The sequence below is a fragment of the Rhinatrema bivittatum genome, chromosome 4 (assembly GCF_901001135.1).
Source record: "Rhinatrema bivittatum chromosome 4, aRhiBiv1.1, whole genome shotgun sequence".
NCBI lineage: Eukaryota > Metazoa > Chordata > Amphibia > Gymnophiona > Rhinatrematidae > Rhinatrema > Rhinatrema bivittatum.
In genome coordinates this window covers 195,870,162-195,887,990 of record NC_042618.1, presented here as the reverse complement: position 1 = coordinate 195,887,990, position 17,829 = coordinate 195,870,162, and the positions used below count along the sequence as shown (strand labels likewise).

General features: G+C 46.9%; 1 protein-coding gene across 2 annotated transcripts in view; it reads right to left on the bottom strand.

Moving 5' to 3' along the window:
- DNAH1 (dynein axonemal heavy chain 1) overlaps positions 1–17,829 on the bottom strand; it is a 1,058,897-nt gene that overhangs the window by 626,436 nt on the left and 414,632 nt on the right. For both annotated transcript variants that reach the window (XM_029599497.1, XM_029599496.1), the window contains exons 29-30: positions 6,021–6,209; positions 5,290–5,395 (exon numbers count right to left, since the gene is read on the bottom strand). In XM_029599497.1, the coding sequence (XP_029455357.1) occupies positions 5,290–5,395; positions 6,021–6,209 (295 nt within the window). The remainder of the gene's footprint in view (positions 1–5,289; positions 5,396–6,020; positions 6,210–17,829) is intronic.

Here is a 17,829-nt window from a genome sequence, read left to right as displayed (position 1 = left end):
AGGCGAATATGGATCCTGTTCTTCTCGGCCTCACAGGACCGGCGGTTGCCTTCCCTTTTCATTTCTCGTCCACGGATATCCTTTTCAAGGAATGGGATACTCCGGAGTTAGGTTTGAAAGTCAGCAAGGCCATGGATAAACTCTATCCTTTACCGGAGGAGGCGCTGGAGCTCCTCCGACTTCCAAAAGTGGATTCGGCGGTGTCCGCTGTCACGAAGAGGTCTACCATCCCTGTCACGGGAGCGACGGCCCTCCGGGATATTCAAGACCGAAAGTTGGAGGTACAGCTCAAAAAGATTTTTGAGGTTTCCGCCTTGGGAGTTCGAGCTGCCATTTGCACGAACTTCGCTATGTGAGCTAGTCTGCGCTGGGCCCAGGTACTGCAGGCGAATGCAGATCTCTCTCCGGAGGACGCTTCCCAAGCAGATAGGTTGGAAGCAGCTATCGCATATGGGGCCGATGCGCTCCATGATCTTCTATGCACTTCAGCTAGATCCATGGTGGCAGCGGTGTCGGCACGCCGCCTCCTTTGGCTGCGCAACTGGGCGGCGGATGGTTTGTCCAAGGCTCACCTCGGGGCATTGCCCTTCAAAGGGAAATTGCTGTTTGGTAAGGAATTAGATGACTTGATGGTTTCCCTGGGTGAGAACCGAGCGTTTAGGCTGCCAGAGGATAGGACCCGGTCGCGCTCTTCGTTTTCTGGCAGAGCCCGTTTCCGGGGTCCCCGGAAGTCCAGGCCGCAAAGATCCACCGGACCTTCGTACAGGCCGGCCTCTTCTCGAAACACTCACTGGCAGCACTCCTTTCGGGGCAAACGCTTTGGCAGGCAAGGAGGAGCCCCGTCGGGTACGGGTTCCAAACCTTCGCAATGAAGTTCGGCCGGCCCATTCCTCGTCGCGCCCTCAGCACGCTGTCCCAAACGTGGGGGCGCGTCTATCCTTATTTCTCGAGGTATGGGCCAGCATGACGTCGGATCAGTGGGTCCTCGACGTGATAAGACACGGTTACGAGTTAGATTTTGCTCGCATCCCAGCGGACAAGTTCCTGGTCTCGCCTTGCAAGGATCCCAAGAAGAAGGTGGCAGTGCTAGACACCATCCGAAGACTAGAAAGCTTGGGGGCCATCTCTCCAGTTCCGGCCGATCAGTACGGCAAGGGCCGGTACTCCATTTACTTCATAGTTCCCAAGAAGGACGGCACTTTCCGACCCATACTGGATCTGAAAGGAGTCAACAGATGTCTTCGGGTCCCTCACTTCAAGATGGAAACCATTCGTTCGGTGATCGCGTCAGTGCGGCCAGGCGAATTCCTTGCGTCACTAGATCTCACAGAAGCATACCTTCATGTGGGCATCCAGCCAGCCTTCCAGCGGTTTCTGCGGTTTTGCATTCTGGGCAGACACTTCCAGTTCCGGGCTCTTCCGTTCGGCCTGGCGACAGCGCCTCGGACATTCACGAAAGTGATGGTGGTAGTGGCGGCGCACTTACGTCGGGAAGGCCTACTGGTTCACCCTTACCTCGACGACTGGCTGATTCGGGCGAAGTCAGAGAGCCTGTGTCGGCAAGCGGTATCCAGGGTGCTACAATTCTTGCAGTCCCTCGGCTGGGTGGTCAACTACAACAAGAGTCATCTGGAACCCACTCAGTCCTTGGAGTACCTTGGAGCCGTTTTCGACACAAAACGGGGCAGAGTGATTCTCTCTCAGGATCGGATATGCAAACTACAGTCTCAGGTACGACGACTTTTGTCTCAACACCGTCCGCGAGTCTGCGATTACCTGACAGTTCTCGGATCTATGGCCTCAATGCTGGCGTTAGTCCCTTGGGCGTTCGCTCACCTGCGGCCACTGCAGTCTTCATTGTTGTCCCGCTGGAAACCGATCTCAGAGGAATATTATCTTCCACTGCCTCTCGAGAATCAGGTGCGCTCCAGCCTGGGCTGGTGGCTGGATTCCAAACATCTCTCCTGTGGAGTATCTCTTCTTCTTCCCAACTGGACAGTGGTGACCACGGATGCCAGTCTTTCCGGTTGGGGTGCAGTTTGCCAAGAGAAATCGGTTCAGGGTCTGTGGTCAGAAGATCAGACCTGGTGGTCTATCAACCGCCTAGAGTTCAGGGCGGTCCGTCTGGCATTGCAAGCTTTTCTACCCCTTGTACGAGGAAAGGCAATCCGAGTATTGTCGGACAACGCTACCACCGTGGCTTACATCAATCGCCAGGGAGGGACGAAAAGTCCTCAAGTAGCGGAGGAAGCATGTTCCTTGATGGCCTGGGCAGAGCGGCATCTCAGCGATCTCGCTGCGTCTCACATAGCAGGAGCCGACAATGTCCAGGCGGACTTCCTCAGCCGACACCACCTGGATCCCGGAGAGTGGGAGCTAGCGGAAGAAGCGTTTCTTCTCATTTGCAGGACTTGGGGAACGCCCCACATGGATCTCATGGCCACGTGGAACAACGCAAAGGCTCCGAGATTTTTCAGTCGACGCCGAGAAAGAGGAGCAGAAGGGGTCGACGCGTTAGCACTTCCCTGGCCGGCGGGGGTGCTACTGTATGTGTTCCCACCATGGCCCATGATCGGCAAGATACTGCGGCGCATAGAATTGCACCCGTCCAACGTGATCATGGTGGCGCCGGAGTGGCCGCGCCGTCCGTGGTTTGCGGACCTGGTCCAGTTGTCGGTGGCGGCACCCCTTCATCTACAGGGGTTTCCGGGGCTCCTTCGTCAGGGTCCCGTCTATTTGGAGGATGCGGATCACTACTGTCTCGCGGCATGGCTTTTGAGAGGTATCGGTTGAAGCAAAAAGGTTACTCGGACGCGGTAGTTGCCACGTTGCTGAGATCCAGAAAACAATCCACGTCTCTGGCTTATGTTCGAGTCTGGGTAGTCTTTGAGGAGTGGTGCGTGGAGCGGGGTCTTAGTCCCACTTCCGCTGCTATTCCCGATATTTTGGCTTTTCTCCAGGCTGGGCTGGCCAAAGGCTTAGCGTGCAGTTCCCTACGGGTCCAAGTCGCGGCGCTTGGTTGTTTGCGTGGTAAGATTCGGGGAGTCTCCCTGGCTCTCCACCCGGATATCTCCCGTTTCCTTCGGGGGGCGAAACACCTCCGTCCTCCTTTGCGGCTCCCTTGTCCTTCTTGGAACCTCAACTGGGTGCTCTCGTCCTTATGCTCAGCTCCTTTTGAGCCTCTGAAGCATTCTACGATCAAAGATCTCACGTTAAAGACTGTATTCCTGGTAGCCATTGCTTCGGCTCGCCGGATTTCTGAGTTGCAAGCTCTATCCTGCAGAGAGCCCTTTTTGCGCTTTTCCGATTCAGGGGTTTCCTTGCGGACCGTTCCCTCTTTCTTGCCTAAGGTCGTATCGGCTTTTCATTTGAATCAATCGATTGAACTTCCCGCTTTCGCGGTTGGTGATTCTTCCAACCCGAAGTTGAGGGATTTGAGAAAACTAGATGTGCGAAGGTCTCTTCTTCGCTATCTAGAGGTCACAAATTCTTTTCGTTTAACGGATCATCTGTTTGTGTTGACGTCAGGTCCGAAGAAAGGTTCTGCGGCGTCCCGCACAACGATCGCCCGTTGGCTCAAGGAGGCCATTGGTTCCGCGTACATTCTGCGCGGTAAAACACCGCCAGTGGGTCTTCGAGCTCATTCGACAAGATCTCATGCGGCGTCCTGGGCGGAATCTTCTCAGGTTTCGCCTCAAGAGATTTGCAGGGCGGCTACCTGGAAATCGTTGCATACCTTCATTAAACATTACCGATTGGATGTTCAAGCTACTGATGCTGGGGGATTTGGAGAGAGGGTACTCCGAGCGGGACTCTCTGCTTCCCACCCTCGATAACTTAGCTCTGGTACATCCCAGGTGTCCTGGACTGATCCTGGTACGTACAGGGAAAGGAAAATTAGTTTCTTACCTGATAATTTTCGTTCCTGTAGTACCAAGGATCAGTCCAGGATCCCGCCCGCAGTGTGGCGCTATAGTAATGGAGAGTCCGCTCATTGTTGTTTTTTAATACGCTGACCCCTTCTTTTGTTCGCTCTCCCGGTTGGAGAGTCTGTTTTCCTGTAGGGGTGTTGGAGTTATTTTACTTAGTAAGTTTCTATGGTTAGCTATGTTGGCTTTTGGATTTTTCTACTTTGACATTACGTATGACTGAGGGGCTGTGACTGGCACAGGGGCTTATATATGGCTCCGCCCACAAGTTTTAATCTGTCTCCATCTACTGGTGCGGAGTCACAACCCAGGTGTCCTGGACTGATCCTTGGTACTACAGGAACGAAAATTATCAGGTAAGAAACTAATTTTCCTATCTGAGGGATAACTTTTTATAAACTTTTTTCAAACTTTTTCCGCAAAGAGAATAAATGTGGTAATTACCACAGAGGGCTCTCTAACCACGAAGCTAAAAGCAGCGTGGAAAAAAGAAGGCTGAAGGGAGACCCCTGTGGCTCAAGGGATCATAGCATGCTGAGCAGGCTCATTAGGCTCACATAGCCAGTCAAAAGTTTCTAGAAACTTTGACAGAAAGTTTTCCGCGATAGGGCTCCTTCACTGACGTCACCCATGTGTGAGGACTAGCATCCTGCTTGTCTTGGGATAAAATAACCAGCAAGCGGTCGATGGCTGGCGGGCCACTGAGGAGCAACGCACCAGGAATTGATGGCAGAGAAGGTATTAAAAATTAATCTACCACACCAAGGAAGGGATGCTGTCCGGAGAAGGGGGATCCAACCTTTGGACAAGAAGAAACCGGGAAGAAACAAAAAATTGTTCATAAGAGCAGAGCTCCAAAACTGCAAGGCAAATGCACTGCGGAAAAGAAGAGACTGAAGGGGGACCTCATGGATGCGTGGATAGTGGCATGCTCAGTGTGCCAAAGTTTCTAGAAATTTTGACAAAAGTTTTCCGTGTCGGCTCCATCTGATGATTTCACCCATCTGTGAGGACTACCATCCTGCTCGTCCTAGGAGAATTGTACCGAATTTCCAACAAGCAACTATTCTCCTAAATTTTAGAAGCAAATCCTATTCTCCCACAGGACTTTTATAAGGATAAAATCATTTATTGCATGAACAACTGTTTTTGTGTATTTTATTCTATTAATCCCACTGTCTCTTTGAAAAATGGACCCAGCACCAATAGGATTCTTCTGATGTCTGTTCTTCACTTAAGAAAGATGTGTGAAGATATCCAAGAATCAGAGTGGCTTAGTCTGATACAACTGGGCACCCAAATTATCATATCAAGAACTTGACAAACAGAAGAAAAACAAAGAAACACAAATGAGACTCACCCTTTGTTGCTGGGCCTTTTGAATGGTTGCAATTTGTTGGGCCACAACAGATAATACTTCTACATCAATCCGATTAAATTCATCAAAGCAAGCCCATGCTCCAGAACTATACAGGGAACAAAAGCCTGCTAGATTAAAATGTAAGTACAATACAAGAAAGAAATGGTGGAAAGGATTGAGAGAAAGTGAGAAAGGGAGAGAGTTATGGTGAAAGAAAGAAAAAAGGAGAAATCTCTATGTCTATCATTTTTATCTCCTAGAACAAACAAAGCCATATTATATCTATGATACTTCAGGGTACACAATTTCAGTAAGACACCTAATGGGCACCCTCTGCACCTATTCTTTAGCCCACACAAACTGAGCTGATTTTCAAACACAAGATACTTGATACATTAGGTTTGCATATTAATTTGTTATGCTGCTAAAAGAATATGCATACATTCGCTCCATCTAAAACAATAGTATAAAATGTACACGTTAATCTACCCATGAACATTTTTTACATTTTCATGTACACACGCAGTTTTCACCCCAATCAAGTTACAACCCGAAACATTTCTTTTCACTATGATTAAAAGTATGCATGTTATGAAACCATGTGTGTACTTTTAGCCAGTTGAAAATCCTCTTAGATTCACTCTATCTGCATAACTCCCTATTTTTACTCCCATAGTGACTGACAAAGCCTGTAAACATTTATCAATTTCTTTTCTCCCATACTCACATACCTGGCAAGTCCCTTGAGAAATTTGCCCATGGCCATGAAGTCCAGCTGATCGGAGCAGTTGAAGACAACAGTCTGTATGGCCAGAGCTTTCCCAAGATCTTTAGTTGTTTCAGTTTTCCCTGTTCCAGCTGGTCCAGCAGGGGCTCCTCCAAATTTAAGGTGGAGGGCACCAGTCAGTGTTAAGTAACATCTATAAACATCAGGAAACCAGTTAAGAGTTGCACACTTTCTTTCCAGAGCTCAATCAGGGAATATGAAAAATAATGCTGAAATTTCAGACCAGTTTAATTTATTTTTATCATCTTTTAACTATTATAAATACTGACCATTAGCATTGGTAGTTAGTAAACAAACTGCACATTGATAAAATATGATAAGGGGTATATTTCAAAACTGGCTACCGATCATTGTATCTATAGGTCTCTTTGTTTCATCCTCAAACCCTCCTTATCATTTGATACAGTAAAGTATACATATTTTGTATATTTTTAATGTAATTGCATATAAAAACCTTAGCTGGAAGATCACGTGATGCACTGAAGGTTACAGAAGTAGAAACCCTTCTCGGGGACCGATCCTCCTATCCAGCCCCATCCTCGTCAGCAAAACAGTGATTAGGGTCCCAGACGCGACGAGCACTCTCTACCCTGGTCATCCTGCATTTTTTCTCGCGGAGATGGCATCCAGAACAGCCAAAAAGAATAAGGAAAAAGAAAGACTCCGCTCGGCTGTCCCACCCATTGAGGAAGATGGTGAACCCTCAGACCCCGCGCCAACGATCGCTGAGTTGAAAGCCGCGGTGGTGGAGGCTCTGGAACCAGAGTTAAGAAAGATCTCCACCAAACTCACAGAGCTCACAGTGGGACTGGCAAGCTTTGAACAAAGCATCGGGGAAATTGAGCAGCGGACATCTGACAATCAAGATGACCTCCGCACTGTTCAGACCGAGATGGAGACATTAAAGGCTACGCTGCTTAAACAAGGGGAGTGACCCGAAGATTTAGAAAATCGCTCCAGGCGCTCAAACTTATGTTTTGTGGGACTCCCAGAATCCCTGGCTGAAGCACAGCTGCCATCCTTCCTTGCTGTCAGAGACCTGTCCCTTGCTGACAAGCATGGCCGCATGGAGAGAGTGCATAGGCTTGGGCCTAAGCGGCAAGAGGGGAGAAACCGCGAGTTGTAATTGCAAAGATTCATAACCGTGCACAAAACCGAAATTCTCCAGGCCCTCCGTTTGGGTAAGACTTTGAACTATGAGAATAAAAAAATATTAGTTTTTCAAGACTACTCGGCTGCTCTTTCCACGCAATGATAGGCCCTTGCTCCCTACTGCAACAGGCTTTCAATATGGGACTCCGCGCGCTGATGATTTATCCTGCCAAATTTCGGGAACAAACAGCTGAGGGGGTTCGCTGGTTTACAGATGCCTTGGTCATTCAACAATTCATCGCTGGGCAGGCAGCAGGGAACCCGGGGACCTCCCCTTTCTCCAGCGTTGATGTTCCCTGAATCGGAGCAATGTGACCCGCTCTGGAGACATGTGCTTCAGATTGCCTGAGACGTTTGGATTTATCAGTTTCCAAATCCAGTTTTGTTGAATTTATAGCTGGTTCACAGGTTCCCTATTTCGCCTATGTCCGTTTTTTTTTTATGAATGGACGGGCTTGTTTTTTTATGTCCACAGGGCCTGGACTTAAGCGTGCACTGGGCAGTATTTATTTTGCTATTGCCCGTGTGGCTCTGTCTATTGGACATTCTTTCTAGTCTGTTTCCTGTTCCACAGGGATTTGGGCAATCGCCAACTATAAACACTTTTTTCCTTTTTTTTTCTCTTCTCTGCCTGCATCTACAGGGGCTGTCCTTTGGCCCGTGGCCTTTTACCAGACCCACACCTTACATTCCTTTGTTGGGTTTTTTTGGCGTGTATGCCCCACCATTGACTTGTATTATGTTTATCTGACAAGGAGGCAGGGGCTAGATGGGAGGGGAGGGGAAGAAACTGATGCATGGTTGCAATCTCGCTATGGTTATTCTAGATTATGGGGGGCAATCTGTCAGGAGGTGGGAGGGACATGGGGGGGATTGGGGGGCAGGAAATTGGGAAGCTTCTGGGATGTCTTGTCATGTGCTGCATCGTCATGTTGCCTTACTATCTAGCAGGTCCAACTGATTACCATATGTATTATGGGTGGGGAGCCTTTGCTGGAGGGCCCCCCCCCCCCCCCCTTCATCTCTCACGCTTCTTCTATTAGTTTACTCGGACCATGTTGTTATTATATGATTAAATGATGTCCGCTCAGACATAAATTTTCTCCTGGAACGTTTGTGGGCTGCACTCTCCGATTAAATGCACTAAGGTGTTAACTGCTCTTAAGCGGAAATTGGCCAACATAGCATTTTTGCAAGAGACACATCTCACGGACATGGAACATTTAAAGCTGCGCTGGGGTTGGGTGGGGGCCGTGCACTATGCCACTGCTTCCACAAAATCAGCAGGTGTTGCCATTCTCTTCTCCAAATACTTACTGGTCACGGTATGTATGGAAATCAAAGATTCGCATGGCAGATATCTTATTCTGGTCATGGACCTACACCATACCACTCTGATTCTTTGTAATCTATATGCACATAACCTTTATTCTCCTGCATTTTTTAAGGAAATATATGAGCATCTTCTCCCTTACATGGACCAGTTTTTGATTATAGGTGGGGATTTTAATGCTCCCAGGGACGCTGGTCTGGATACCTCTCAGAAGGCAGGGTTCCCTTAGGCCCTCGAGTAAGAGTTTAGCATTTTTAGAACATGCTTTGCACTTATCTGACGCTTGAAGGACTTTACACCCTACTGAGACAGATTTCACCCATCTCTCTCGGCACATTCCACATTCTCTCGACTGGACTACTTTCTGGTCAGCACCCACGTATTGTCCAAGTTGGGTGGGGCCAAGATAGAGGAAATAGTCATCTCGGATCTCGCCCCTATTTGGGTAGAGCTGGTCTGGCCCACCCAACTTCGATCTTCCCCACTGTGGCGTTTCCCCTATTATCTGGCCGACGATGTTCATTTCTGTGAATATCTTCGTACCAAGTAGCAAGATTATGCCTCCCTCAATAAAGGCCATTTAGATGACCCGGTTTTATTCTGGTACACAGCCAAGGCTGTTACACGTAGGGATATTATTTCATATGTCTCTCATAGGCGGAAGATGTTGGACAAGCGATTGCTGTCCTTGACTGCACAATTTAATCGTGCCAAAAGAGATGTCCTCCAGTCCAACACTGGACTTAATCGAGAAATGTTGCTTGCCATTCAGACAGCATTAAACTCCCTGATACATCAAAGATCAAAAAAACAGTATCTTGTATTATCAATACAAGCTTTTTCAATATGGCAATAAAGCTGGCAGGATGATGTCTAACTTACTCAAGTCTGCCCGCACTTCACGGCACATCACATTGGTGCGATCATCTCATGGTTGTGTGGTCAGTGATACTTGTTATCTTAGAATGTTTTAGGGAATATTATTCTTCTCTGTACACATCTGAGGGCTGGGACCTTGATCAGTGTGCCTAATTTTGTTCTCGGGTGACACTCTCCCAGTTGACAAAGGAACAACGTGTATGGTTGAACCGTCCAATTGAGGAGGCGGAGGTGAAGTTTGCCATTCAGAATGCACGCCGATTCAAGACCCTCGGGCCAGATGGATTCACAGCAGAATTCTATAAGTAATTGACGGACGAGCTCAGTCCCCCCTTATCCTTAACTTTAAATGCCTTGGTTCAGTCTGGGAAACACCCGGCATTTGTTAATTCGGCACATCTCACATTAATTCCTAAACCGGACAAAGATCCTCATCTACCAGACTTGTATTGCCCCATTTCTTTATTAAATTTCGACTAGAAATTATTCGCCAAGATTTTGGCGGATAGCCTAGCCACCATCCTGCCAACCTTAATTAATCCTGGTCAAGTAGGATTCGTTCACTGGCACTATGGTCTTACCAATATACAATTAGTGCTTATGGCTATGGCTCTGTGCCATAGGGTGGGGGACTCTTTCTTGGCAATCAGTTTAGATGCCGAGAAAGCGTTTGATCATGTTGAATGGGGATACATGTTTCATCTCTTGCATTGTATTGTTATTGTTTGTAAGGATTTCGGGTGGACCCCTGGACTCTGTGGCAGATGACCACGCCCACGGGGGAAGGTCCCATGAGGGGCCACAGGTCAGGCTCAGCTTAGGACACACACACAATTAGATCTTTTATTAGACAGTACTGGTGAGCCACCAGAGGTGGCAGTAGTGAGCTAGAATATAGCCTGGCTGGGCTTGTAGTCCCTTAGGCTCTGGAACAGCGATCCCACAATGGCTGTGCTGTAGTGGAGAGAAACTGATATCGTGAGTAGCAGCAGTAATGCAGAGTTCAGGATTAGAGCCTCGTTGGTAATGTACTCATGCAGCGGTCTCTCAGTATGGTGCACAGGAGCTGAAGTAAAGGCAGACCCTTGAGGAGCTGGTTCCAGGGAACAGCTCTGAGAGATGTAGATGGTAACTCACAGATGGTATAGGCAGCGGTGTCTTCCAAGCAGAAGTGAAGTCCAGGTAGCGAGTCCAGGAACATGGGCCCTCGAGGAGCGAGTACTGGTTCCAGACAGCGACCTGAAAGAGAAGAGAGAAAGGCCCCTGAGGAGCGGGTACCCCAAATAGAGTAGTCCAAGTAGAGGCAGAGTAGCTAGGTACGGAGAGTGAATCCCATCCGTCGAAAACATTTGCTAACTCGTAGGCTAGCAATCGCGTAGGCTATTTGTATCCTGGATGCATGATGTCATCACAGGGGGATGCCCCTGAGGTTTGCGCCACTGAAGGTATTTGAAGCAGGGCCGCGCGGAGCACGCGCCCTAAGACAGGTGAACAGCATGGCGGGAGGCAGCGCCCAAACTGCTCCGGGGACGCCGGAGAGGACGGCAGGCAGATGCCGCGGCAGCCAAACGTCTGTCAACCACAGAAGGAGTCGCCAAAGAGGTAAGGAGGGCGGAGTGTAGATGTCGGGCAGTGACGGTCGCAACCTGTATAGGGTTTGAGGGTTTTTTCCTTAACAGTATCCAGCTCTTGTATGATGATCCCGTTGCCACTATTATTGCTAATGCTCACAGTCCACACCGTTTTCCATTGGATGAGGCACTCAGCAGGGTTGCCCCCTCTCCACTTCTTGTTAACTTTAGAACCTTTGTTGCTGTATATTCAAGCTACATGAGAGATTCGGGGGATCAAATTCCAAGCAACCCTATTTAAATATGCCGCTTTCGCGGATGATATTTTGGCATTTCTTACAGATCCCCAAAGGTCCTTGCCTATTCTGTTGCAAGCCTTTCACAACTTTGGTGGGTTTTTTAGACTACGAATAAACTGGGGAAAATCTGAGGCACTCTGCTACCCGGAAGATCTCCGAGAACGATGGGCGGGGCCCTTTCCTGTGCTGGGCGGAAGGCGTAATCCGCTACTTAGGTATTTGCCTTTCTAATGACCCCGCAGCCCTATATTTGTTAAATGTTCCATCTTTAGTATGTAAGTCTCGGGCCCAGCTGCAGACCTGGCAAAACCTCCCGCTCTCCCTTGGTGGGTGTGTTAATCTTTTTTAAATGATTGTACTTCCACAGTGGCTCTATATCTACCAGAACTTGCCCCTTTATATTAAATGGAAGAACATCGTTCCTTTCTCTGGTGTGGCAAAAAACCTCGCATTCCCTTGAAGAGCTTACGTGACCGATGGGGATGGGGAGGTAAGGGAGTCCCAGATCTTTCCCTATATAATCTGGCCAGTAACCTGCGCTGGTCCATGACTGGCTCTTGGACTCCTCCTCCTATATTAATCTAGACACCGATCGGGCGTTGGTGGCCCCTCTCCAGTTACAGTTTGTCTTCCAGGCGCCTACCCAAGACTTGCCAGAGATGCTCCGCCATAATGTCTTACTGGAACCCTTCCGACAAGTGTGGCGGAAGTTAAATAACTTACTGGATACCCCACCAGTCTGTGCTCATTTCCAACCAATACAAGGGAACCTTCATTTTACACTGGGGTCCCAATCAGCAGTTTTTGGGTTGCCCAGGGCATCACGCAGTTGGGGCATGTTCTTGATGAGACTGGGAGTCTTTCTGTATTTCCCCAATTGCGGGTGCAATTCAATTTAAAGCCCACTCATATGTTCTCTTATTTCCAGCTGAGACACTATGTTAATTCTCTGCCTCAAGACACCAAATGCATCACTACTTTTCAGGCTTTACACGATGTGCTACATAAGTTGCAACCCCTCTCACTGTCCGCAGCACACAAAGCCCTGAAGGAGAGGGTTCTAGATACCATGCAGGTCACAATGGTGGAAAGATGGAATAGAGATGAAATTTTCACTGTTACGCCTCCAGTGCTCCAATCCTGCTTTCAGCGAATTTCGAGGCTCTCCATTAATATGTTTTACAGAGACAGAGAGTTTAAATTTCTGTGGAGAGCCTACCTCTCACCCCAAATTGTGGCTAAAATCTTGTCTGGCGTAACTGGAGTGTGTGAACGATGTGGTGGGCCCTCTGGCACTCTGTCCCATATGTTCTGGGCATATGCCCCAATTAGGCGATTTTGGACCCACATCACTAATTATTTGGCAGATCTCCTTGGTGTCTCCCTGCCTCTCTCACAGAGACTGTTCCTCTTTAGTTGCATCTCTCCGTCAACACTTAGGGGCTCTGATGCCCATCTGTTCCTCCAGAAAGCCTGTTTGGTAGCTAAACAAATGATTTTACTCGTCTGGAGGGGCAGTGCTGCACCAGCGTTTTAAATGTGGCACAACGGTCTGCACTGCTTATTGCAGATGGAGAATTTGGCGTCTAAGATATTTCCTCAACATCGGCAGATGTTTCTGCGTATTTGGGACTGTTATGTGCAAGCTTTACCTCATCGCTCCAGGAGCCTGGTTCTTAAAGATTAACTGAAATGGACCTTTACTCCTTTTTAAATGTTTTTTTTTCAGCGGCAGTGGCTTGAGGATGTAGTGCGTGTTCAAGAACTGTGGGCAGTATTTTTGGAAAAAAAGGGGGGGGGGGAATAATGAAGGGGGGCGAGGTGAGAAGGAAAAAAGGAGAGAGGAGGGGTGTGTGTTTGGGGATGGGGACTATGTGTTAGGAACCAGGTAGTAGAACCAAAGTCGAAGACCACCTTACCTTGCCTTCGCAGGATGTTCAAGGAACCCGCGGACTGTCCGAGTCGAGACAGGTAACAGAAGGTAGATCCAAAGGCAGTCTGGGTCAGGGCAAGCAGCAGACAACAGAACCAAACAGTGTAATCCAAAAGGTAGGCAGCGAGAGAGGAATCCAAAGGCAGCCCGGGTCAGGGTAGACAACAGAACCAAACAGCATAATCCAAAAGGCAGGCAGCGAGAGAGGAATCTAAAGGCAGTCCGGGTCAGGGCCGGCAGCAGACAACAGAACCAGGGCACAATCCAGTGGAACAGGCAGCAAAGACAGGCAGAATCCAACAGAGTGTTGCGTCAGTCGGTCTTCGACGGCTTCACCCCACTTGCCTCACCTTATTCTCGGCTCCTCCCGCTTACCTGGGCAAGATGGCTACCACAGCGTCTACAAGCCAACCTCTCTGGCGATCCCAGAATGGCTATGGTACAGCCTCCTGCCATTGCTCCTTCCAGGTACCTAATAGGGTGCGCGCGACACCCTCGCCTTTACGCTACCCTTGGGGCGTTCCTCATCTTGACGTCACGCCATCCGTGTATATTACCTTCACAGAATTGCTAGCTCGTTGAGTTGGCAAGGACTCAAATCCGTTCCTGTCTGCGCTACTCTACCGTTTCCGTGCTGCCGCTAGAAGCTCTCCCTCTGCCCTTCGGGGTATCTACTAACTTGGGTACCCGCTCCTCAGGGGCCCTCTGATTTATTTCAGGTGCCTTTCAGGGAACAGGAACTCAATCCTCAAGGGCCTGCTCTCCCGGCCTCAGTGCCTGTACATTCTACAACCTATCTGGTGGAATCCATACCTACTGCTAACAACGAGTGAGTACTCTAACCTCCCCAGTCTCTCATCCACAGTATCTCCTCGCTGGGTATCCTGCTGCGGAACCTCCTGACTTCATCCAGGAGAGAAGGGCTCCCTCTGCCGAGGTCCCTGAGACTGCAAGTCACTACTGCCATCCAGTGGCTATCTTCAAGCTGTATAATAAGAGAGTTCAATTCCGGTGTTTTTGTGTACAGAGTCTAGCCCAGTGCTGTGGCTCCTCACGGGGATCCTCCCCGTGGGCGTGATCATCTCCACAGCACCCAAGGATCACCAAAACACACGTAATAACAACAAAGAGCTCCAGCACGAGCAAGCCTGTAGCCGAGGCAATGCTGTGCTGGACTGCTCAACTTAAATAGCAATTTTCTCCCACGCTCCGCGGGAATTTCTGCCGGCAGCAGAGGTCAAAAGGGAACGGAGTCAACCCGCGATTCGCATGGCTGCGCATCGAGTCAGGCGCAGCCGTCGAGCAGAGGCACGGGTGACTGCAGGAGTCTACCTCGAGGTAACAGTACCTCCCCTGCTAAGCCCCCTTCTCCTCTCCCTGGGTCTGGGCTTGAGGGGAAAACGTTGGTGAAACTCCTTAAGTAATCGGGGGGCCTGTAAGTTATGGGCTGGTTCCCACGGATTCTTCTCTGGTCCATAATTTTTCCAGGAAATTAAATATTGGAGTGATCCTTTACATCTTCTGGAATCCAAGATCTCCTCGACTTCAAATTGTGAATCATTCTCTACCATTGAGATTTTAAGTTTATGTCTTTTAGAAGGCCATAACAAACAATATACCCGTGTATTTCAATGAATTTTATCTTCAATTTTTATTATTTAACACAACTTTAAAAACATAACACATATCTATTTATATCACCCATACACACCACATTCACTCACACAGTAATAAAAATATTAAAAACCAACAATACAAATTTATTACACTTTAACAATACTATTGCAACATTCCCTAATTTACAATGTAAACATACTCCTCTTTTATTATTAATTACCCCAATTTCTACCACTATTGTATTTAACACAAATGTAAACAATCATTTATAATTAAAGTTCCTTATTAAGTTCATATTTCATAGGTTACATCCTAACATAGTGAACATTTAATTAAATTGCCATTCTCATTTTCATGAAATTCATGACTTGTATTCCAACACAATCGATATTGCAATTTCTTTAATCTTATCCCGACAGGAAGCTCCTGTTTCTCCCATTGGTTTCTTCAGGGGATTTTGTTCACATAATAATTTGCAATCATGAATCTCAACTTCATTGCCCAAATCTCAGCATTACCGGAAACCTTAAAACCAAAAAACATGTGCCAAATGAATACGTGCATCTATTACCCCAATGCTCTTCCTTCTAATAAAAATTTTTTAAAAATTTTTTTTAAACAATTTGGAAAAATATCTTATTATTTCCCTAGTCATTGTTATCAACATCACTGCACTTACCCAAGCTCCACTGCTACAACTTCCATTTAAACCGCTATATATTTCTTCAAAAACTGCTTTACCGTTGTCTATTTCATCAGAAACTGCTTTACATCTATACAAATTCAAAAATAAAATCAATATGTACAAGCTGCACAATGTCTCCACGTAACCAGCTCTCATTTTTTTAACCATTATACTAACCTGGAATTTATCATTCCCTTATGTTCTCAAACCAGTATTTCATTACCCGTGCCGACCATTGTTCCATCATGTCATCCTCTGTAACAGATAAACCACCTTTAACCTATCCTGTCCAAAATATTACCATAAGTTATCTTCTATCCGAAACAAAAATCACTTACTTTATTGCATATGAACCACCTCTTGCTTCAAACCACCATATTTCACACAGCGTCTCTCCTTCACAGAAAACGCCACGGCTGCGCACTACCTACTTCCTGTTGCCTGTTCTTTTTCAAGCTTTCCCGCGCCATTGCAATACCCTAAAATATCGCGAGATGATAGTTCCATATTGTTACCTAGCAACCAAGACACCGAAACCGAAATGAAAGGGGAGTCATAAAAAAATACTCCACTCTATCTCTTGATTGAGACCCCCTGGTTCCACAGTTCCCCACTTGTAAATAAAACGTTGTTCCTTTTGAGTTAAAACTCTAGAGACATTTCCCCCGCGTTGCAACGTCAATTGGTAGAGCACACAAAACCTCAAATCTTCTACCTTGTGTCCCTTTTTGAGCCAATGAGAAACTAATGGGGCTTTGTCTTTTTTAATCCTAATATTACTGATATGTTCCAATATCCTGATTTTAATGACTCTTTTCGTCTGTCCGATATAAAATAACCCACAGGGGCAAGTAATCAAGTAGATTACCTGAGCCGATTTACAATTAAAAAATTTTGGTAAATAATAAATTTCCCCTGCGGATGGAACAGAGACCTGTTGAACTTGTTGGACATATGGACATGCCAGACAGCCTTCACATGTAAATTGTCCCTTAGTTTCTTGATCATCGCTCTGAATAGGGAGTACCGAAGAAGTTAATATATCTCTAAGTGACCTATTCTTACGAAAAGCAAAAATTGGTAGTTCTTCAAATATCCCTTCATCTCGCAAAACCGACCAATACTGGTTCACAATCGATTTAATATTGAACCCTAGTGTGTCTTTTTTGGACATGAGGGTCTATAAGGATGGTGGGAGGTTGTGCACCACCATCTATAGGAAACAGACGGATAGAAACACAACCTTAGAATTCTCTGGTTTTCATCCAAAGCGATTAAAAGAGAATATACCCATAGGGCAATTCTTGCGCTTAAGACGCCTTTGTACAACAGTGGAGGAATATAAGTTAAAATCTCAGGAGATGTCAGCTAGATTCCTAGAGCGTGGATATACAAAAAAAGTAATCAAAAGGGCATTTAAACGCGCACTATACGCCAATAGGGATAATTTGTTAATTACGAGAAGGAAGGAACCTCTTACTAGAGTGGTATGTACACACCCCTTTTCCCATTTAGGGTTCAATATTAAATCGATTGTGAACCAGTATTGGTCGGTTTTGCGAGATGAAGGGATATTTGAAGAACTACCAATTTTTGCTTTTCGTAAGAATAGGTCACTTAGAGATATATTAACTTCTTCGGTACTCCCTATTCAGAGCGATGATCAAGAAACTAAGGGACAATTTACATGTGAAGGCTGTCTGGCATGTCCATATGTCCAACAAGTTCAACAGGTCTCTGTTCCATCCGCAGGGGAAATTTATTATTTACCAAAATTTTTTAATTGTAAATCGGCTCAGGTAATCTACTTGATTACTTGACCCTGTGGGTTATTTTATATCGGACAGACGAAAAGAGTCATTAAAATCAGGATATTGGAACATATCAGTAATATTAGGATTAAAAAAGACAAAGCCCCATTAGTTTCTCATTGGCTCAAAAAGGGACACAAGGTAGAAGATTTGAGGTTTTGTGTGCTCTACCAATTGACGTTGCAACGCGGGGGAAATGTCTCTAGAGTTTTAACTCAAAAGGAACAACGTTTTATTTACAAGTGGGGAACTGTGGAACCAGGGGGTCTCAATCAAGAGATAGAGTGGAGTATTTTTTTATGACTCCCCTTTCATTTCGGTTTCGGTGTCTTGGTTGCTAGGTAACAATATGGAACTATCATCTCGCGATATTTTAGGGTATTGCAATGGCGCGGGAAAGCTTGAAAAAGAACAGGCAACAGGAAGTAGGTAGTGCGCAGCCGTGGCGTTTTCTGTGAAGGAGAGACGCTGTG